This window comes from Nannospalax galili, unplaced genomic scaffold (assembly GCF_000622305.1).
Source record: "Nannospalax galili isolate Female #2095 unplaced genomic scaffold, S.galili_v1.0 scaffold69, whole genome shotgun sequence".
NCBI classification, from domain to species: Eukaryota; Metazoa; Chordata; class Mammalia; order Rodentia; family Spalacidae; genus Nannospalax; species Nannospalax galili.
This window is the reverse complement of record NW_008360297.1, coordinates 3,021,620-3,044,194: the sequence shown is the minus strand read 5'-3', so window position 1 is coordinate 3,044,194 and position 22,575 is coordinate 3,021,620. Positions and strand designations below refer to the sequence as shown.

General features: G+C 36.7%; 1 protein-coding gene across 7 annotated transcripts in view; it reads left to right on the top strand.

Annotated features, from left to right (window-relative positions):
• The window catches only part of Pum2 (pumilio RNA binding family member 2), a 92,617-nt gene that overhangs the window by 38,437 nt on the left and 31,605 nt on the right, over nt 1–22,575 (top strand). For 5 of the 7 annotated variants that reach the window (XM_029559199.1, XM_008824204.3, XM_029559198.1 and 2 more), the window contains 8 exons: nt 1,038–1,308; nt 1,762–1,855; nt 3,599–3,724; nt 6,580–6,722; nt 8,076–8,208; nt 14,311–14,454; nt 14,570–14,851; nt 19,178–19,414. In XM_029559199.1, the coding sequence (XP_029415059.1) occupies nt 1,038–1,308; nt 1,762–1,855; nt 3,599–3,724; nt 6,580–6,722; nt 8,076–8,208; nt 14,311–14,454; nt 14,570–14,851; nt 19,178–19,414 (1,430 nt within the window). The remainder of the gene's footprint in view (nt 1–1,037; nt 1,309–1,761; nt 1,856–3,598; nt 3,725–6,579; nt 6,723–8,075; nt 8,209–14,310; nt 14,455–14,569; nt 14,852–19,177; nt 19,415–22,575) is intronic. The other 2 variants (XM_008824208.3, XM_029559202.1) reach the window with 1 other exon arrangement.

Genomic DNA, 22,575 nt, shown 5'->3' with positions numbered 1-22,575 from the left:
TATTATTATATGGGGCTTCTGGCTTCGCTAACATTCCCCCTTCTGAAGAGGTAACCCTAAAATCTTTTATGGATTAGATAAAAGCTCCCAAATTCTTTGACATTTTTCGCCTTTGGAACGGAGTATATTGCTAAGAGGCCCAAGGACGTTGTGAGTTTTAGCAAAGAAACTTACTACTTTTCTTTGGGGTCTTTTTACCCTAACCGCCTAGCCAATTCCTACCTCCTTTTCTTATCACACCATCCCCTGAAACCCAAATTGCCAATAGGGAATCAGGACGCAGACTGCTCTGGCTTCTTCCATGCTGAACAGGGACGCAGGGTGAGGCAATTGGGAGTACCCTTTCAGTGGGTCTATCTAAAAGACTCCCAAATTGTATAACTCTTATTACCACATGGAGGCAGGATTTGGGCATTCTCAGGCAGCTTCCCTCCGTTCTCAGCCCCTATTTCACCCTTTTTTTTTTTTTGTCTTTTTGAGACAGGGTCTCTCTGTAGCCTCAGATGTCCTGAAACTCCAGGCTGGCCTCTGCCTCCCAAGTGCTGGGACTACAGGCGTGCGCCCCCCCCCCCAACCCCTTTTTTTTTTTTTTTTATAGACAGTGTCATACCCTGTATTTTGTTCCTTTTAGTCATGAAACTGTAACCATCATCTGATGTGTGATCAAATTTTGATGAGTGGTTTTTAACCTTTATTTTCAGCTTAATAATCTTTTTCATATTCACATTCATTTTGTCTGTGGTTTTAGACAAAGGTTTGAGATAGTATGATCCTAATTTGGAATATTGTCCAGTTTTTCTTACCCATTTTTAGTTATATAATTATGCTATTCAAATTGGGGAAAGTAATCATCAATAATATTAAAAATACTAAAACTATATCAGCTCTTTGGGAAAAAAATGTGAAAAAGTGGAATGGTTAGTAGCCCAGAATGCCTTATTTTCTTTCATATTTTATGAGCATTTGTTTTTTCATTCTTTACCACTTTGCCTTTTGATTTGCTACTTTTAATCATAGTGGTTTTCTGTTTTATTTAGTCGTACCCCTGGAAGTCGTCAAGCTTCTCCAACTGAAGTAGTTGAGCGCCTTGGCCCCAATACTAATCCCCCAGAAGGATTGGGTCCTCTTCCTAATCCTACACCTAATAAACCACTTGTTGAAGAATTTTCAAATCCTGAAACTCAGAATCTAGATGCCATGGAACAAGTTGGTCTGGATTCCTTACAGTTTGACTATCCTGGTAATCAGGTACCCATGGACTCTTCAGGAGCTACTGTAGGCCTTTTTGACTACAATTCCCAGCAGCAGGTAAAGCATGCTTCTTTAAGTAATCTCTTAATACACTGGTGTGAAGCGCTATGAGGCATTAATGTGAATGATAAGGGTTCTTGCACCCTTAATGCTTTATTGATTAAAATGTTGTGGTTAAGAAAGTTAATTGAAGGGTCTCAAGGGATGACTCAGTAGTTTAGAGCACTGGCTGCTCTTGGTGTTCAATTTCCAGCACCCATATGGAGGCTGACAGTCATCCTTACCTCCAGTTCCAGGGAAATCTGATGCCTTCTTCTGGCCTCTACAGGCATTGCACACCACAGGTGCACTTATATATATACAGGCAAAACATATGTGTGTGTGTATGCATATATGTGTATATATATAAAATGCAAATAAAAAGTTCTTGAAATAAATGTTTAAAATATTTCTAATGAGAATTGAAATGTTTTGCTACTAATCTTTATATTAAATATTTTCTCTTAACAGCTCTTTCAGAGGACAAATGCTCTAACAGTTCAGCAGTTAACTGCAGCTCAACAGCAGCAATATGCATTAGCAGCAGCTCAGCAGCCACATATAGGTGAGTTTTTATAAGTTATAATTTTTATTTAGATTGTTAGGAAAATCTTGTATTGATAGGCATAAAATGTTTCCTTTTTCATTTCTTGATTTGGTGACATTTTAAAACCTCTCTTGATCAATAGTAATAGGTTGTATGGTAAGGAATTAATGGGAAAATTTGTTTCCGATTATTATTTACATTATGTGTTAAATAAAAATCTTTTAAGGGGTCAGCAAGATGGCTCAGCATGTAAGGGTACTTTTCACTGAGCCTGATGACCTGAGTTAGAGCCCCAGAACCCACGTGATGGAAGAAGAGCAGCAACTCCTACATGTTGTCACTTGACCTCTGTGTACACAGACACAAATAAATGTAATTTGAATTTTTATTTTTTTATTTATTTATTAATTATATTTTGGTCTTTTTGAGACAGGGTCTCCCTGTAGCCCCAGCTGTCCTGGAACTCACTATGTAGACAAGGCTGGCCTCGAATTCACAGAGATCCACCTGCCTCTGCCTCCTGAGTGCTGGTATTAAAGGCGTGTGCCACCGTGCCCATCTTATGTAATTTGAATTTTTAAAAACCTGTAATTTGATGAAACTTGTCTGCCCCTAATCTTTTATTTTTTCAGTAGGTCATTGAGAATTAAATGTCTAGAAACTTAAATGTTGTTATTTATAACTGTTATACAATCATAATGTTAATTTTAAAATTTGTTCAATAAAAGGAATCCTAAGAAATTTTCTTTAAATACTTCTATTATTTATCTTTGACATCTAGTCCTTACAGTAAATTAATTCAGTTATTTATTACTGATAAAATTCAAGCTTGGTACATGTTCTCTTGTCTATATTGAGGTTGTTTTGTCTTGGGTTCGGGGGGGGGGGGGAAATTGAAGATCAGCTAATCTACTTCCAGAAAATCAGATTTTTGTTTTGTTTTGCCCCCTGACCTATACGTACGTGTACACACACACACACAAAATAACACTCAAGGTTTTGAGACAGGGTCTCCCTGTAGCCCCACTTGGCCCAGATCTTGCTATGTAGACCAGGCTAGCCTTGATCTCACAGAGATCCACCTGTCTGTGCCTCCTGAGTACTAGGATTAAGAGTACTTTGAATACATTGTTTTTCAATTTTCCTTAGCTTTTATCAATTCCATTTGCAGTTTTATACTGTGTTCAGAGATGGATTTTAAAGTCAGTCTCTCTTGGGCTCTTCCTTGCCCTCTGTTGCCTTGAGGACAAAATTCAAACTACTTAGAATGACCCAGAAAGCCCTTCATGGGTCTTCTCGATATAGCTCCAGTTTTACTTCATTTTACTCTGTATGGCATTCATCTCACCAAACACTTCCAAAGTTTGTGTGCTATTGTTTCTCTGTATGTTAATAGCACATTATGCTGTATTCTAATTGCTAATTTACTTATTTTTCTAACTCTTCCTTCCTCACTAGGTTCTTAGTTCATAATACTGCCTAAAAAATTTTATGATAAGCAACTATTTGAACAGTAGTTCTAGAGTTAAACACTTATTTTGTGACTTTTGTGAACTGATACTGTTTAGCTATTTCATATTTAATATCTGCAAAAGTCCTATTATTATATTATGCGTGTTGCATAAATGGGGCTTTTTAGCAAAAGTTTGCGTTTTCATTGTCTATTCTCCCACCCCAGATTCAGAATAGAAATGTTTTTACCTAGTGAAGAAAATAATACTTTATATTTGTATTCATTATTTCTTCCCTTTTTAAATATAGCTGGTGTATTCTCAGCAGGCCTTGCTCCAGCTGCATTTGTGCCAAATCCATATATTATTAGTGCTGCTCCTCCAGGGACCGATCCGTATACTGCAGCAGGGTTGGCTGCAGCAGCAACATTAGCAGGTAACTTATTGTTTATCCTTGTGTTTTGTTATAGATTTAGTTTTAATTTTGATGCAAGTTTTTTTTTTTTTTTTATCTATTTGAACAATTGGAAGTTACCCTGAAAAACTAGAACATTGTTCCATAATGAACTGAAGTTTCCAAAGAGTTAATTTTTCAACTATACTAATGTCAGACAGCATTTAATCAATAGTAACTCTTTTTCATCCCCCTGAATAGTTGGTTTATATTTCCAGTTTGTAGTTCAGAAATCATACACTATGGACCATATATCTTCATATAAATACCCAATCCTAATACCTACAGACAAAAGCAAAGTGAAATTATTTTTCAGGAAATAATATGGAGGTAGGGTACACCCCAGATGAGGTGTAGTGTAAAGATTTTCAGAAATCTTGAGAGAATGTGTATTTAAAGTTTCTTGAGCAGTACAAACAAGCTAGGATACAGACAAAGTAGAATGTTCTCAAAGTTGTCCTTAGAACCAAAGCTGTATTTGTTACTTAGTGAAGTTGGAGAAAGGTGAATGCTCATCAGGCAGTCTTACAGAAAAACTTGCTGGTCTTTTATAAAGTTATTGGGGAAAGTTGGTTTTAGGTTGGATTGGCTCTAGAGACAGAATTAAGTCTTAGGCATTGTTTCTCCTAGTTGTAGGGATGATAGTGTGTTGCTTTCATTCTTAGAAATATGTTCACTGGCATGAGTCTGCTGGTGGACTGACTTAAAAATGATACTGTCACTGATTTTTTTATTTTCAGAGATGTCTTCAATGAAATGATTATTACTAGTTGGTTTACTACTAGTACTTAGGACTGTTGAATGGTCCCATCTTTTCATAGGAATTTGAAGGCTTTGAAACTCAAGATATTCTTTTAAAAAGTGAGAGAAAAAGCTAATTTCAAATTCTTGTTTGATGTCTAAACTATAAGACTGAAATAAACCATTCTTAGTCATTAGGTTTTGGTGTAGACATCTGTGTCATGTGATTCCATTGGGATATACAGTTTTCTGGTGCTTTTAACTGGATATTATATGTTAAATGCTAGCTTGTTATATATGCATACATATACATACATATACATACACATCTATATATAGGATTGAAAGAAGCAATTTTGAGAGTGCATTTAACATACACAGTTTACTTAGATCTTATAACAACATTGCTATTTAGTAGAAATGCAGTATAAGCCAGAAAATATAAAAATTTCTAGTAGCCACAATATAAAGGTAAAGGAACTGATTAATTTGGTTGTATATTTTATTTGGCCCAGCATATCCAAAATATTCCAGTTTTAATCTCTAATATTTTAAAATATTAATAGCCCTTACATTTTTCTCTTTTTCATGCTCAGTCTTCAAAATCCAAAGTGCATTGTGGTCTTAGAGTATGTCTCAATTTAGGACTCTGCACTTTTTAATTGTTCAGGGTCCACAAGCAGTTTCTGGCTCTGTTGCAGTGAGGGTTTTGGTGGTTTTACTAGGTTTGTTTTTACAGTGTTTCTCTTCATAAAAACTCCCTTTTCTGTGTTCAAACATTCTTCCTTGTAGTTGTGTTTAACTCACTATCTTTAGAATATTTTTCGTCTTGAGTTTATAAGAGGTTTTCATTTTCATCATTTGATTATTTATGCTGGGCTGAAGGAGAGTGTGACTTTTTGAAGTAACACAAATTAAATGTCCTAAAATTTTATTAGACATGATTTCAGGACATGTGTTGTATGTCAGGAATGGTAACATTTTATTCATTAATTGGGGGCTTCTGATACATATTTCTTTTACTCTCCAGGAATCAAATATTATCTCAAATAAAATAGAGCGGGAGCAATTTGTGCTGTTTCTCATTTCCTTTCTTAAATCTCTTCTGTGCTATGTCATCTACTTCTTGTCTTGACTCATCTAGTCTCATTTTCTAACCACATAAACTATGATGCCTCATTTATTTTCATAATTTTCAGTTGCTTATAAAAATGGTTACCAATTCCATTTCAAATAGGAAAATAACTTTAAGCTCAAGGCTTACAGTTCAAGTATTGAACTAGCAAGCTTGTTCCCTAGCATTTCATTTATCATTTTTATGTGTATGAGTGAGTATATTGTCTGCATTGTAGGTAGGTGTACCCTGTGTCATGCGGTACCCGCAGATGTCAGAAGAGGGCGTTGGATCCTGTGGAACTGGAGTTACGAACAGTTGTTAGCTCCCATGTGGGTGCTGGAAATCAAACCCAGATCCTCTGCAAGAGCAGCCAGTGCCCTAAACCTCTGAGCCATCTCTCCAGCCCCCATGGTTTCTAGTTTTGTAATACAAAGTTAAAAAAAAAAAAAAAGTTTTCAACCCCCCAAAAATGTTAAGTAATGAAATATCCTTAAGAATCTTGCAGTTTTATGGTAGCTAATATTTCCCAAATTATTATCGGTGTCTATACTAGACCCATAAATTGGCAGTCTATACATGTTGAATAGATGAGTAAGTGTCCTGTCAATTTATTGGTAGCCTGGAGTTTGCTTTACATTTGTCCAGTAAGAACACTTGTCACAAACACTTCATGTGGGGTTTTTTTTTTTTTTTTTAAATAATCAGTCCACTTTGGGAAGCTTATGCTAGACCATTTGAGTTTGAGGCCAGTCTTAGTGGCACTCTCTCATTAAAACAGTCAACAACAAAAAAAGTTCATACCTGGATGATACTTATGCCTTAATAGAATTAGAGTATAGCAAGTGTGGGTAAATAGATTGTAAGGATATGGTCAGCTCCTAAGTCTTAGGCCTGTCTCCCTTTATAGTTTAATAGTAATTGGCCTCATATAAAATGTAGTGACTATTTTTTTTCTTTCGGTGGGATGTGTGGGTTCTAGGTCCAGCAGTGGTTCCACCTCAATATTATGGTGTTCCGTGGGGGGTATATCCAGCCAATTTATTTCAGCAACAAGCTGCAGCTGCGGCAAACAGCACAACCAGTCAGCAAGCAGCATCACAAGCTCAGCCTGGACAGCAACAGGTAGGCCTTCTCTCATTAAGCAGTATCTGAGAATCCTCTAAATCGATGAACTCTGGGTATTTAAGAGCTGTCTCTTTGGGTTTTCTGTTTTGTTTTATCTTGGTTTTAAGAATTTTTTTTGTTGTTTGTTTGTTTGGTCTTTTTGAGACAGGGTCTCCCTGTAGCCCCAGCTGTCCTGGAAGTCACTATATAGACCAGGCTGGCCTTGAACTCATAGAGATCCACCTGCCTCTGCCTCCCGAGTGCTGGGATTAAAGGTGTGCACCACCATGCCCGGCAAGAATATTTATTTTTATTTATGTATATGCTGGGATGTGCACATTTGTGTTGTGGTTGTACATGGAGGCCAGAAGAGATCTGGAACTGCAACTTCTGAAGTTGTGAGCCACTTGACCGTGGATGCTGCAGACCAAACTGAGGTCTTCTGCAAGAGCAGTATGAGCTCTTAATCACAAAGCTTCAGCTTTAAGAAAATTATCTTAATAATTGTAAACACTTTGTTGATAAATGTGAGGATTCTGGCTATCATGTTCATATTTATACAAAAGCAGCGACTTAAATGCAGTGTTACATACTTGGTAGCTATTTTTTACTCTTAATTTCCTTTAATATATTTTAATGCTGTAGAAGCTATCCTTTGGCTCATTCTTTGCATCACATCATTGCATCTTTTAATATATATCATCTTTGGCCAACCATGTTGTTGACTTGTGTGTATGAACTTAGAATGAATCTACTGTGTCCTGAATTGTTGGAATATTTGTGAGATTTATTATTAAGTTCATTGTGGTCATATATCAGCACTATAATAGCTATGTGGTACAAAGTAACAAAACTTGATCAGAGCTTTTCACCTCGTTTTGATGTTATTTTTTACTTTTTCACACTAAGATTTTATTTTTAAAAGGAGCTTTTATTCTTTTGCTAATTCCCTGAATTTTTCAAAAATAAAATGGCTTTGAAATTTTTACTTGGCATCCATCCCATGAAGACATCATAATTTTTATCCCTTAAGCATCTCCTGTTTCAGTTTTCACCCTTAGAAAGTAGTTTTCCTAAGTCTTCATCCATGATTTTGCCATTTCCCTTTAGTTAGGTTTCCTTAAATAGAGAATAGTACTTAGAAATAAACTCAGATCCAGAACCTCCATGTTGCTTTATAGATGATTCTAGTTGTCAAGAGCCAGTGGTTTTTTGTTTTTTGTTTTTTAATAGTAAAGTCATGTGTAATTTTTCATGCTAAATCTACGTTTTATTGTTCAAAGTATATACAGAATGTACCTGTGATATATACATAGTTATTAAAGATAAATTTGTTCCATTATTTTTAAGAGAGTCACTTGTTCTTTGTAGGTTCTTCGTACTGGAGCAGGTCAGCGTCCTCTTACTCCCAATCAGGGCCAGCAGGGGCAGCAAGCAGAATCACTTGCAGCAGCTGCAAATCCAACTTTGGCTTTTGGTCAGGGCCTTGCTGCAGGCATGCCAGGTATATAAGTGCTTAACCATAGTTTGGTGGGGTTGTTTGCTTGCTAGTTTGCTTGTTTCAGTATGTGGGGTAGGAGAAGTATTTGTTGGAATTTCAAGAGATTTTAATTATTAAAATGAATAACTCAAGTATCTTTGAAGATTGCCCACCTTGTAATAAATTATTTAGAACTCAGAAGTTAATATTAGAAGCCAGATATTTTTGTTTGTGAGACCCAGTAACAGGAATGGCAAATGCATACCAAAATTCTCAACATAGGCATCTTTATTCTTTTTTACTGTTTCTGGTATAACACCTTTCCAGCTGAACCTATCCCCAAAGTTTCAGTATAGAGCTTCAAGGAATAAAACCAGTTAGTTAGAATTGACATGCAAGAAGAAAATGTTTGCCATTACAGCTGCTTAAGAGTAGTCCACTGAGAGTTTTGCAACTAACATTTCTACTTTGAGCATTATTAGAGTTCACTTAGCCCATTTCTAGCATCGTAAACTATTGGTGCTTATAATTTAATAGTATCTGTTAAGGTTCAGATAGCCCCGCCCCCTCACCAACAGGGTCTCACGGACTTCTCGAGCTCTTGAGGAAAGGGACTGGAGCTGATAAGCATCCTGGTCTTTGAAGTCAAGAGAAGCAGACTTTTCTCCACTGTTTGACCAACACAGCAGGCTTCCCCTTTGATCTCTAAAGAGAACAGGATTTAATAGTCCACCTCTCCCACACACACACACACCCCCAACTTAAAAAAAAAAAATCTTCCTGCCTTCTGCAGGAAGCAAAAACCTCCCCCTTAAAAGACCCCAGCTCACGACCCAGGGCAGATATTTTCCTTGCCCGGAAGGGAATCTGTCCCATGTGTTCCTTTGCTAATAAACTCTGCTTTCTCCTGATCAACCCTATTCGTCATACGGCTATTTTTTATCTGTCAGTATCAGTATGCAAAAGTGTGATATTCACAAAGCGCTTACTTGAAAAATGGATTTTCTTACAATAATCTTGAGCTCTTTGTTTTTATTTTATGTATATGAATGTTTTGCCTGCATGTATGCAAATGTACCTATATCAGTGCAATGCCCAACAAGGCTAGAAGGGGGAACTAGCCTCCCCTAGAACTGGAACCTCCATGTTGGAGGTTGTTAGCCAATGTGTAGGTGCTGGGAACCAAACCCAGGTCCACTGCAAGAATAGTCAGTGCTCTTAACTGCTGAGCAGATATCTCTCCAGCTACATTTTTTGTTTTTGGTTTTTGAAACAGTGTCATCTTGTCCTAGCTGGCCTGGAACTCCCTCTGTAGACCAGGCTGGCCTCCATCTCTCAGAAATCTAACTGCCCCTGCTTCCCAAGTGGTAGGATAAAGGTGTGTGCCGCCATGCCAGGCTTCTTGAACTCCTGTTTTTCTTCATTGCTCATGATTACATTCCTGGTCATTGAACTTTTCTCTTTTTTTGGTCTTTCTGAGACAGGGCCTCCCTGTAGCCCCAGCTGTCCTGGAACTCACTATATAGACCAAGCTGGCCTTGAACTCACAGAGATCCACCTGCCTCTGCCTCCCAAGTGCTGGGATCAAAGGCGTGTGCCACCACGCCCGGCCGATTTTAATCCTGTGTGACACCTGCTTTTCAATAATGTATCTTCATTCTTTATCTTCCTGCCACACTTTCTTCCCTTCAATTACTGTTCTGTTTTCATGAACTTAAGTTTTATTTCTGTTCCCTCATGGATTGCTTGTCAAAATTTGCACTGTACTGTAGCAAGAGGCCCTAGGTTCTCTTTCCAGTTACAGGGGCTCTGATGACCTCTTCTGCACATACACATATGTAGGCAAAACACTCATACACATAAGTCTTTTAAAATATTTTATTGTATTTATTTTTTTAATGTATGAGTGTATTGCCTGCATGTGTGTAAGTACACCCTTGTGGAGTGCCTGCAGAGGTCAGAAGAAACCATCGAATCCCCTAAAACTGGAGTTACATAATGGTTGTTAGCCAACATGCGGATACTGGGAATCAAACCCGGTTTCACTGCAAGAGCAGCCAGTGCTCTTAAACCACTGAGCCATCTCTCCAGCCCCTTAAACTATCTTAAAGTACAATAAAAAATATATACTCTTCCCCTCAGTTCTGTTAAGCCCCGTCTTCATAGTTCTTTTGTAATGGCTCTTGTGTGACTTGGTAGTAAATGCATAATATGCCTTTTCTTCTTTGACTTTTTAAGAAATTCTTTCTCTTCTCTCCATGTTTTCCATCCATCCATCCTTGCTCTCTACTAGTCTCCGTCTCTTCTAAATACCCCTAAATACAGATGACAGTCTTGACTTCTGTGAGGATATGTGGTAGAGTCAGAGCTACAGGACTGTTTCGTTACTTTGGCTGAGTTACTTTCTGAACTTTGATGTCAGTATTGGAAAAGTTCATATAATTTTACTTTTTTTCCTTAGGAGAGCCTGTCAATTTGGGTTCTTTGCTGAACACTTAACATTTCTGCCCTTGTTTCAGACATTACCTTATGTATCTTTCCACCACTTCTGAAAATCAAGTGTGTCAGACAATGAACTCATCTCTTTGAGAAATTTGTTTATCTTATTATTGTTTAGTGTGTTTCACTTATTAACTTAGTATACTGCCATACAGAACTAGAAATATTTGCCTTCAATCCCAAAATTATCTATAGCTCTTGATTTTCTTCTGTGCCCCACCTTCAGTAATTGGAGATTGCCTACACCCCCCAAGAACTGGGGAGACTAGAAATCAGTGAGCTTGAAAAAAAAAAAAATGGACATATCCATAGACTATAAGGAAGCAAATAATAAAGATAGGGGCTAATCCAAATAAAACAGACAAAGCAATTCTTGGGGTGTAGGTTAGTGGTAGAATTCTTTCCTAGCATATGCAGTGCCCTCTCAGAGCCCCTTCTGCACATGATTCTCGATTGTGTCAAGTTTACAACCAAAATTGACCATCACACATAATATCTAATATCAGGGAAATTTACCCGCCATAAAAAGCTGTTTAAAAGGATTGGACAAATGGCTCAGCAGTTAAAGACACAGACTGCTCTTATACAGAGGACCCCCATCAGATGACTCAACTGCTTGTAACCCCAGTTCCAGGCGATCTTACACCCTTTTCTGGCCTCTTTGGACTCCTTGTAAGCATGTAGTACACATACTCACACAGGTTCACATGTATATGCATAAAAAATAATAAAATCTTTGAAATAAAGAAACTAGTTGGCCAGCTATGGAATCAGTGTTTTCTAGACATGACAAGGAGGCTGTGCCTTTGAAATATCAATGATTTAGTTGCCTAAATAAGACATGAATAATGACCACACCAGTCGACATGCCAACAGAGATAGGGGAAATTGTACAAGGCCTCACCCCTAGATGAAGAGGTACAGCCGAGCAATGGCCACTAAGAGAGGGAGTTTTCTTTAGGGACAAGCCACGTGATAAATTATTAAACCCTAAGTGGTTAGCTCTAAACACATCTACATATGAGTAACATTAAATAGGCACATGAGGGTATGTGTTATATATGTACACAAGATGGAAGTGGTCTTGAATTTGGTGCAGGGGGAGAATGGAAAGGCAAGAGTGGAAATGATGTAAACAATACATAAAATTCTCAAAAAAAACCTATAACAAATCTCATGTTAATAAGTTGGAAATGTGTATTAGATAAATTTGCATTCTCGTGTTCACCTTTGCTTCATAGAAAATAGCAAATCCACTCTTAACCCACATCTAGTCTTAGTAGATACTGCTGGTCGTTGACATCCAACCATCATTTTACACCTGCCACTTCTCTGACCTGGCCAGCCTTGCATGTTAGCTGAATTACCTTTCCATTCCGATTCTCTAGTTCATCCTTTTTTCTTTTTCTTACCTACTTTTTATGTATATGAGTGTTTTGCCTGCACCACAGGCGAAACATACTTACTTTGTATGTAAGTACACCACATACATTCGGTGCCAATAGAGGCCAGAAGAGGGTTTTGATCCTCTGGAACTGGAGTTAATAGCAGCTGTTAGCCACCATGTGGGTGCTGGGAATCCAATCTGAGTCCTCTGGAAGCACAGCAAGTGTTCTTTACCACTGAGCCGTCTCTCTAGCCACTTACCTGCATATTTGTAAGTGCACTTGTGTTGTGCAAGCCTACAGAGGCCAGAAGAAGACATCAGATCCCCTAGAGTGACAGTTGTTAGCCACCATGTGAGTGCTGGAAACCAAACCCAGGTCCTCTGGAAGGAGAGGCAGTGCTTTTAACTGCTGATCCATCTCTCTGTCCCTTTCTTCTTTTCTTTCCTTGTAGGGAGACCATCCCCTTAGAGTCTGTTTTCTACAAGATTGCCAGAGTGAAAGAGAAATCAGATTAGCCTTTTCTGTTCCTCTGTTCCTTCTGATGGTTTCTTACCTTTTCTTGGTAAAAGTCCAAGACCTTATAGTGGGGCTATGAAGAGCTGGCTTCTTCCTTGCCTATTTTGATAATTCTCCATCCCTTAGACCATTTCGGTCCTTTGGGCTTTTGTCCTATTCCCACCATTAACAGAACACTTCTTTTATAAATCTGCTTGATTTTCTTGCAGAAAACCAGGGTTTGAATCCCAGCACCCACATGGCAGCTAACAACTATCTGTAACTCCAGTTCTAGGGGATCCAAGAGCCTCTTCTGTCCTCCGCGGGCATTGCACGACACGGGTGTACTTACCTACGTGCGCGCACTAAACACATACACATAAACTAAAAATAAAATATTTTTTTTTAAAAAGAAATCTACTTGATTTGTTCTCAGTTTTCTTTAAGTTTTTCTCATGTCATGTTACAAAGGATTTTCCTTGACCTTCATTTACAACTCAGAAACTGATGTTGTAGTATAGTTCAGGTGCTCTGTGTTTTAAAACTTGGGTTTTTTGTTTTTAGCTCTAAATAATGCAGATTTTCACCTGCCTTATACACAAGCCTACAGTAAAACTAATGCCTACATGATTTTTTTCAGACTAGCTTGGGAACCTTTAAAACTATATTCTTAGTGATCTTAAATTACCTGCTGAAGTTATATTTTAGGGTTTTTTTTTTTAATATAATTTACTCCATATAGTAAGTTTTTGTTTGTTTGTTTGGGTTTTTTGGTCTTTTTGAGTCAAGGTCTCCCTGTAGCTCTAGCTGGTTTAGAACTCACTTCATAGACCAGGCTGGCCTTGAACTCACAAAGATCCGCCTACCTCTGCCTCCTGAGTGCTGGGATTAAAGGCATGCACCAACATGTCTGGCTCTATTTCGTATAGTTTTATGAAATTTGTCTGCCTATCTATTTGTACAGGTAGAAGCAGTCTTTTTAAATACATCTCCACGCACTTCCACAGTTTCCCTGTGTTGCCTTTTGATGAAATTTCCCATTTAAAAAGTCATTGGAATCAGGTGTGGTGTCACACAGCTTTCATCCCAACACTCATATAAACAGCCAGGTAGATCTCTGTGAAATCAGGCAGAGCTACATAGTGAGACCATCTCAAAATAAGTAAATAAATAAAATTAGAAGAAGAGGAAGAAAAAGAGAAAGAAGGAAGAAGCAGAAAAAGGAGGAAGAGAAAAAGGAAGAGGGAAAACGAGGAGGAAGAAGCTATATTTTAAATTTTTAAAGATGCTTATCAGTGAAAATTTAAGGGAATGTTGATAATGAAGTACTTAGTCTAAAACTACTGAAATTTACTTTTTTTTTTTTAATAGTACTGTAACTTACTTCCCTAGTCTTTCTGTCCATTCTCTTCCAACCTACTAAATACTGATAATTTTCTAATAATAGGTCTCGGAGTCCTATAGTTTCTGCTTTAAGGAAGTAATTCTTTTTGTGGTCTGTAATAAAAGACAGTTCTCATACAGGTACCTCTTAAAATTTAGAAGAATGTTTACCTGTTTTTAATATATTTTAGAAGGATCTCAAATGTGGTGTTTTTCATCTGGTAGGTATCAAAGGTTTTGGCAGTAATAGTATGAAATAGCTGGTTTGGGTTGGTAAAAACACAAATGTAAGGGAAAATAAGCATGCATGTATTCTATATTGAGTGCTTTCATTATAAATATTTATTTTAATGTCATCTAGGCTATCAAGTACTAGCTCCAACTGCCTATTACGACCAGACTGGTGCCTTAGTGGTTGGCCCTGGAGCAAGAACTGGCCTTGGAGCTCCAGTACGATTAATGGCTCCAACACCTGTTTTAATTAGTTCAGCAGCAGCACAGGCTGGTAAGTGTACCTCGCATTTTTAGAGATAATATTTGTCTGGTGGTAGTTGAGGGTTTTTTGGTTTTTGTTTAATTTTCAGGGTAGTTTTAAGAAGTATCTGAAATTTATTTTACAGCAGCAGCAGCAGCTGGAGGAACTGCAAATAGTCTTACAGGCAGCACAAATGGTCTATTTCGGCCAATTGGCACTCAGCCACCACAGCAGCAGCAGCAGCAGCCAAGCGCTAATCTGCAGTCAAATTCATTTTATGGGAGCAGTTCTTTGGCTAATAGCTCCCAGAGCAGTTCTTTATTTTCTCACGGACCTGGTCAACCTGGAAGTGCATCTCTTGGCTTTGGAAGTGGTAGTTCTTTGGGAGCTGCTATAGGCTCAGCCCTCAGTGGATTTGGTTCATCAGGTAGGTTTGTTTTTAAAATGAGAGTACTCTGCTTAAGTGTATATGAGGTATTTAAGTTCCTACTATCAAGACAAGCAGTAATAACATGCAGTGTAGGAAGGATAAGAATAAAGTATTGGGGTTTTAGTTTAATTACATAGAAGAACAAACGCTTCCTGCAGATCTTTCAAACATTTATGAATGATTGGCTCATTTCTAGCACCCCCCCCCTCCTCCAGCATTTAAGAATTTATTACCATAATTGTTTGAGGCAGTAAGTTTCTTAAAATTTGGGTAATTTTGAAACATCTGTTATTGTTTATCGGATGATTCAATCTTACTAAATGCTGGTAGCTGATTATAGTTTTATTTGGCTAATAGCCAAGTAGATATATATTTAAATACTTAAAGCAAGCTCATGTGAAACTACCAATATACTTAAATAATTTAACCTTTGCCACCATTTAATAGGTTGTCTCTTAGTTGTGACTGGAGCAATGGTTCAGCTCTAGAGAGCACAGACTGCTAGTGCAAAAGACCTGGATTTGAATCCCAGCACCCACATGGCAGCTAACAACAGTCCATAACTTCAGTTCCAGAGGATCCAATGCCCTCTTCTATCCTTGGCATTGCACAACACATGTGCACTTACATATATGCAGGCATACCATTCATATACATAAAATTAAATAATTTTAAAACAAAGAAAGAAACCATAATTTTAAAACAACTTCACATTAGGGAAAAGGCTTACCCTAAGTCTGTTAATATAGTTGACAGCCTTCAAGAGGGAGGGTTATTAATTTGGACCTGAAGAGATTTTTGTATATTTTAGAATCCTTAATACTCGTTTCTCATCTGTTTTCTCACCACCTCACATACATTCTTTTCTGATGTAGGAAATGACAACTGGGCTGGGGCTATAGCTGAGTTGGTAGAGTGCTTGCCTAGAATGATCAAAGTCCTAAGTTTGATCCCTAGTACTAGTGGTGCAGATTTGTAATCCCAATATTTGGAAGGTTGAGGTATGAGGCCCAGGAGTCCATGATCTGTATAGTGAGTTAGAGGTCAACTTGGCTACATGAGACTCTATCTCCAGAGCAAAGAAAAGAAAGAGAAGAGCAAAGCTAACACAGTGCCATTGGATGGCTTGTCATTTTTCTGAAGAGTCTTCTGAATTTTTAACATTCATCTTTGTGTTAGGGATGGCCTACAACAGCTGTATACTTGAAGGGGATAACAAGTGTACTTTTTGGTTCCAGTGAAATATAATAAAAGAATGCCATGCTTGCCTGACACAAAATTTTTTAAATGAGTATAACTTGGGTGAATTTGGAGGCTGTATTCAATCTTTTCATTTTTCTATTAATTTTCATCATTCATTTTGGAGTTCATTATTTTTCTGTCTAGATTCTACACTCCTTCAAGGCTCATTCTTTGATTCTAACCTAATTGACCCATTGTCCTAAAAGAATCCTACCTATTCTGAGCAAAACTGAAAGAATGTATAGCTGTAAAAAAATAAACATCATAGACATAAAACAAGAAAAATAGTCTTAACTATAGATAAAACAGCTTTGATAAGCTCCATATTTGTAATGCATGCTACTGATGGTCTGGTGCAGATTTATAGGTCATCTTACTCAATTCTTTGAGATTCCCATTTGTCATTTAGTTACGACTTTACCCCTTAAGTGCTGATGTCAGAAGTGACCTTCATGCCTCTTTTTTTAGGAGCATCACATAGTAAATTCTGATATGTAGTCAGGGAAATGTCAATTTTACCTTGCTTTAGGGGGCATTAGGACAGGACATGTAGCTCAGTGGTAGAGCACTTGCTTAGCATGTATGAGGCCCTGGGTTTAATCCCCATTACTGCAAAAAAAATAAATAAATAAAAACGGGGTGTCAGCAGGTGGCATCCCTAACTACTAGCTTCTAAATAGTCTTTCATCTTGTGGACATTTTGTGAGGTACATTCAAGTGCTACACTTTATTTTCTTTTCTTTTTTAAAGGACAGGCTCTCACTTATCCCAGCTGGCCTGAAACTCACTATATAGGCCAGGCTGGCCTAGAACTCATAGAGATCTGCCTGCCTCTGCCTCCTGAACCCTGGGATTAAAGGTATATGCCACCACACCCAGCACATGTGTATTGTTAAGCCTATCCATTTCCATTTCACACTGTAGCAACTGCACAGTTATGTGAAGGCTAAAATGTATAGCTCCGTTTTTACACATACACAGTCATTTTCTTATTTTTGAGCAGTATTAAATACCCCAGTTTATAAAATAGTTGGCCAGAAAGTGGTGAATGAGTAGTGATTCCATTATTTGTCCAGCTTCTTAGTATTTTAAGTTCATTTCGTTTGTCAGTGTTGCAGGTAATTTAGATACATAGCAAAATTTCAAGGGTTAGCTTTTATGTTTTAAAGCAATTTCTGAAGTATTTTTTAATGATTTGTCTTGAATTCCTTTTTGGAGGAAAATATTGCATGTGTCAAAACCAGATTCTTTGGTAATTTGCCAGGGTAGTAGTAATGCTACTACTTTGACTAGAAAGCTGTTGTCCCTTTTCCTTACCCATTAAATTGTTTATTAGAATAAATAGAAATTTAAAATATAGTGCATAATGTCTGTGTTTTCAAACAATCACTTTGACAGTGTCCTTTTAAATGAGCATATTTAATGTAGCATATATTGACAATTCTGTCAAAACCAATTCAAAAAGAGTTATTTAGTACATTGTTTGCTTTTGGTCTAAAAGTACATACAGCTGTCTTGTAGATTCTAATAATTACATATAAGGTCTTAAAATGTGAAATTTTCCCTAAGACATGACTAGTATTTTAGAAACCACATTGGATTATATAGAAGTCAAGTATTTTATTATAATTTTTGACTGCCGCGGTAGCATAAGCCATGTTTTTTTTTTCCTTGTAGATTTTTGAATTTAACAAGATCAATGTAATTGTGGTTCTTATCTGTATTACAAACTCAACTTTGTGTACTCATCATGTACTCTGCTAATTGTTTTTAATCCACACTGCCTAATTATGTATGGCTTATGATGGAAAATCAAGATTTTATAGAAACTACAATTCTTGCAAAGAATTGCCATATTGGTCCGAATATAGAATTTATCCCTCGAAGACTTATTTGGCAGATTAAGAAATGTTATAAGAAATCCTTTAGCATAGAAAAGGCATTTGAGTAAAAGAGGCTGATATTTCAAAGTAAGATTTATTTGAAAATATCAGTTCTAAATGAGTCTTGAGAATTAGGAGTTTGGGGCAGCTTTATATGCCCAGTTAAGGATTTGATTATCAAAATGCATGCTGGTTTGCAACCAGATCTTGAAATGTTCTTCTGAGCATATGTACATACATACATACATGCATACATACATTATACATACATATGTGTGTGTGCATATAGCTCATAAAGGAATACATCATAAGTTTTTATGGAGAACAAAATGGAAAGAATTAGAAGGTAAATAGAAACCAAAAAAATTAGCATATAGTTCAATAAGATCTGTGAGATAAAGTAACATGTGTGTTACCAAACAGATGGTTGGGTGGGGAGACGTCTTTTAACTTGAACAAGAACTCAGAAAGTCAGTACTAGAATCTTAACAAATTAAGAGTTCTGAGGGTAAAAAGTAAAACCATGTTTCTAGTTTGGTATAGTCATGGGAGGCATTAATTTTCTGAAAGATAGTTTTGTATTTTCATATATATTTTGTAATTTTTGTTTAGCATACAATATGAAAACTACTAAGAAGTTATCTCCCATTTGTATTTCACAACCAACTAATATTCGGGCCAATATGGACTTAAAGGGCTTTGTTTTGAACACAGCTGGAAGCCAAATCAGCTGTGATTAGTGAAGGAAGTATATTAATGCTCCATTTTTAGTATAATCTTTCTTGGCATTGAGTTGAAGTCTTAAAAACAGGTTCCAGACGTTGGGATAATACCAAAGTCAAACTTAACTTGAATTTAATCTTTACCATGTCTTAAAATAGGCAACTTGAATTTCAGAGTTTATAAATCATACCAGGGTATTAAAGCACAGTATTCCTATGCATCAGTGGTAAATATGTGTGAAATAATGAAACATGACGGCTATATGAAGTATTTGGTTAATTATTTGTTGGGGTGCATTTATACCCTTTTATGATTAATAAGTTGTTATATGTAGTTATCACAGTAATTATCTTCTCCATAATGTTTCTAAAAATAATTATTGTGATCACTTCTGTTATTGCCCTGCAAGAGTTGGGGTTAGGTTTTATTCAGTTAACACTGTATGTAATTAGGGTTTTTTTTATTTCTTCTTCAGTTGGCAGTTCTGCAAGTAGTAGTGCCACAAGGAGAGAGTCTCTATCTACTAGCTCTGACTTGTACAAAAGATCTAGTAGCAGCCTAGCACCCATAGGGCAACCATTTTACAATAGTCTGGGATTTTCCTCCTCTCCAAGTCCAATAGGCATGCCTCTGCCAAGCCAAACTCCAGGACATTCACTTACGCCACCGCCATCACTTTCATCACATGGATCCTCATCCAGTTTGCATTTAGGTAAAAAAAAACAAACCAAAACCCTTTTTTATTTGTATGTATACATGTATGTGTGTTTGTGTGTGTTTACAATGTATGTAAGATATTTAATGTTGGATAAAACATGCTGAATTGCTTTTGCTTTTAGATATTAGCCTTTGGAAAAAGTTATACTTTCCTGAAAATCCAAAGTGAGGGTCTAATGTACAGTAAAGACCCTCTTTTGTATCTTAATGTTCTTTTTATGACATACAAAGTGTGTTTTTTCCTGTCTGTGCTTTTGATTTCTGTGTTGTAAAGCATCTGAAAACTCAACTATTTTTACGTGATAGTGTAAGGGGAATTTTGCTATCATAAGTTTGCACACCATAAGAAAACATTAATTATATAGTAACCGAATGTAAATAATTAGTTTAGTATAGTGTTTTTTACTTTGGCCTTTGAATGCTTGGCCATCTTACAGAAGGTTTTGTCAGGATATCAGTTTAGTGTGTGCTCATTAGAGAAGCTGATGAATTTCTCTTTTGAATATGTTAAAGAAAAAAATGTTTTACGCATGTTATATCCCTAAAGTTGAAGCATTCAGAACTTTGTTTCTATCTCTTAATTTAAAATTATCCCCACCTTCAGATTACTAGCTTGGTGATTACTTTTTATTCCTTTCTGGGAAGCATTTATTCCTGCAGATAACAGTATATTTTGAAGGATGTTAGACATCAGAAGATAGATAGCAATCCCTATCTCATCAAAGAAAATCTGTCATTAAAATTAGGTTTCAGATTTTTGGGTTTCTAAGTACAGCTATAAAACCGAAGTGTTCTATTGCTGACTTTATGTGCTTGGAGAGAGTTAAATTAGCATGTGATTTAAAATGTAATGTTGCTATTATAAACATACGTTAGTATCCCTGCTTGGCTCTCAGTCCCCAGTATATAACTATTATTTCCTTAGGCTCATCAATAACAGTAAATGTCTCTGTAACCAAAAGGTATTTGTTGTGATGGTCATTGTTTCAATTTATGTTATTGTGTGGTGGACTAAAGTTCTTTTTGTGAAAAGACTGGTCCTGTGTCCCAAATTCTGAACCTTTGTTCTTCAGAAGATTTGCTCTTTTGGGTATTCAGAATATGTACTAATTAATTTATTCAGGTGGAGTCCTAAAGTCTCCTTGGCAGCACTATTCACAGACTTAGCAAACCTGCCTAATTCTTAGTCTAAACCTTCTTATATCAACTGTCTTTAATCATAGGAGCTTTTTAGTTCCTTCTGTTATTACTAGATACTTCTTAATGCTTTAAGACATGCCTTTGAAATGTACACAGAAATTTGGAACATTAGAACCATAAAAATAGGTATATCACAATAGTTTTGTGTTTGTTAAAATTATATTTGTCATGTCCTGTCACCTTTTTTTTGTAGGTAAGTTGCAGATCAGGTTCCTGTTTAACTGTTACTGCTTGTGCTTGTGCTTTTTAAATCTTGTATAAATGGACTCATTCTATATAATATCATTAGAAATTGAATATAAGTAAATTTTTAGATACCTGTAATTAAGCTACAATCTGAAGATGTGTTTCTTTTCAGACCGTGAAGAATCTGGCCTAATTATTTAGAGAAGGGATTCTAGTCCATTAAGGAAAATACTCAAATGTTTCAGCCAGAATTCAGTGTCGTAGCCTAGTAGTATTGCACCAAAAGCTCTAACTGGAAATCAGATATTTAACTCACTTCTGATTGTAATTAGTAATTACCTGAATTGCTTTCTTTTGTAATCTCCCAATTTCCCTTAGCTCTAATTGTAATATGATTGAGAATGTCAACATTAGTCCCTATCAGATTGGAAATAATTCTGATTCATGAATTTTCTCTATACCTACTATTCATGAAAATAATCTGTCCTGGGACTGGAGAGATGATTCAGCAGTTAAGAGCCCTGACTGCTCTTCCAGAGGACCTGGGTTCAAATTCCCAGCACCCACATGGCAACTAACATCTCTAATTCCAGTTCCAGGGGAATCCGATGCCCTCTTCTGACCTCAGGCATTGCACAACAGAGGTGCACTTACATAACATGTAGGCAATATACTCATACACACAAAAAATACAAGTAAAATTTGTTTAATAAAAAAAGGGAAAGAGTCTGTCCCACACTTCCTTATGATGCAGTCATAATGCAAGGCTCCTGTGTTCTGTGGGAAAAAAGTATTTATATTTTTGTTTTGTTGTTAACGTGTTGTTTGAAATGATCTTGCTCTGTATCCCTGACTGACCTTGAACTTGTTGCATAGACCAAACTGCCTTTAAATTAGTAGTAATCCAGTGAGGCCTGGTGACACATGCCTGTAGTCACAGCATGCGTGAGGCAGAGACAGAGGCAGGCAAATCTTTGTGAGTTCAAGGCCAGCCTGGTCTACATAGTGAGCTTCAGGCCAACTGGGGCTACAGGGAGACCCTGTCTCAAAAAGACCAAAAAAAAAAAAATAGTAGTAATCCTCTTGCCCTTGCCTCCTGAGTATTAAGTGATTGTGATTTACACATCCTTGTATTAGATTTCTTCTTGGGTCAAATGTCATGATTGCTGAAGTACTTTATGGAAGTGGAATTTACATACTCTATAAATCATTTTACTCAGCCCACATATTAAGAATGTAAATTTTTTTGAGATGGGCATACTGGCATGAGTTTGTAATCCTAGCTACTTTGGAGACTAAGGCAGGATAATCACAAATTCAAGGTTAGCCAGGGCACTGATCAAGACCCCCATCTATTAAAAAAAAAACCAAAAGATTCCTGCCTTTTATTAGAATTGTTTGAAATTTTAGGTTATTCTTATGTGAGGTTTTAAGTCATGAATACATAGCCATTATAGTTATCAATAATTCTTGGGCTCGTACTTGAAAAGACAATAGTTAATATTTTTTGTTTTTAAGTTCAGCACTTTTGGTTATGCTAGTTGTTTGAAATCCCCAGAAATTGCCTAAAAGCAACATTGTTTTGGTTCCCCCCCTGCCCCCAAAAAGTGATTTCTGTGCCCCCAAGGGTGTGTGTGTGTGTGTGTGTGTGTGTGTATGTATGTAATCAACATTTCTCATTAGAGTTGCTAGTAGTCACTTTTTAGAAAGATTTTTAAATATTTTATATGTACGAGTGTTTTGCCTGGATGTAAGTACACCCATGGTATA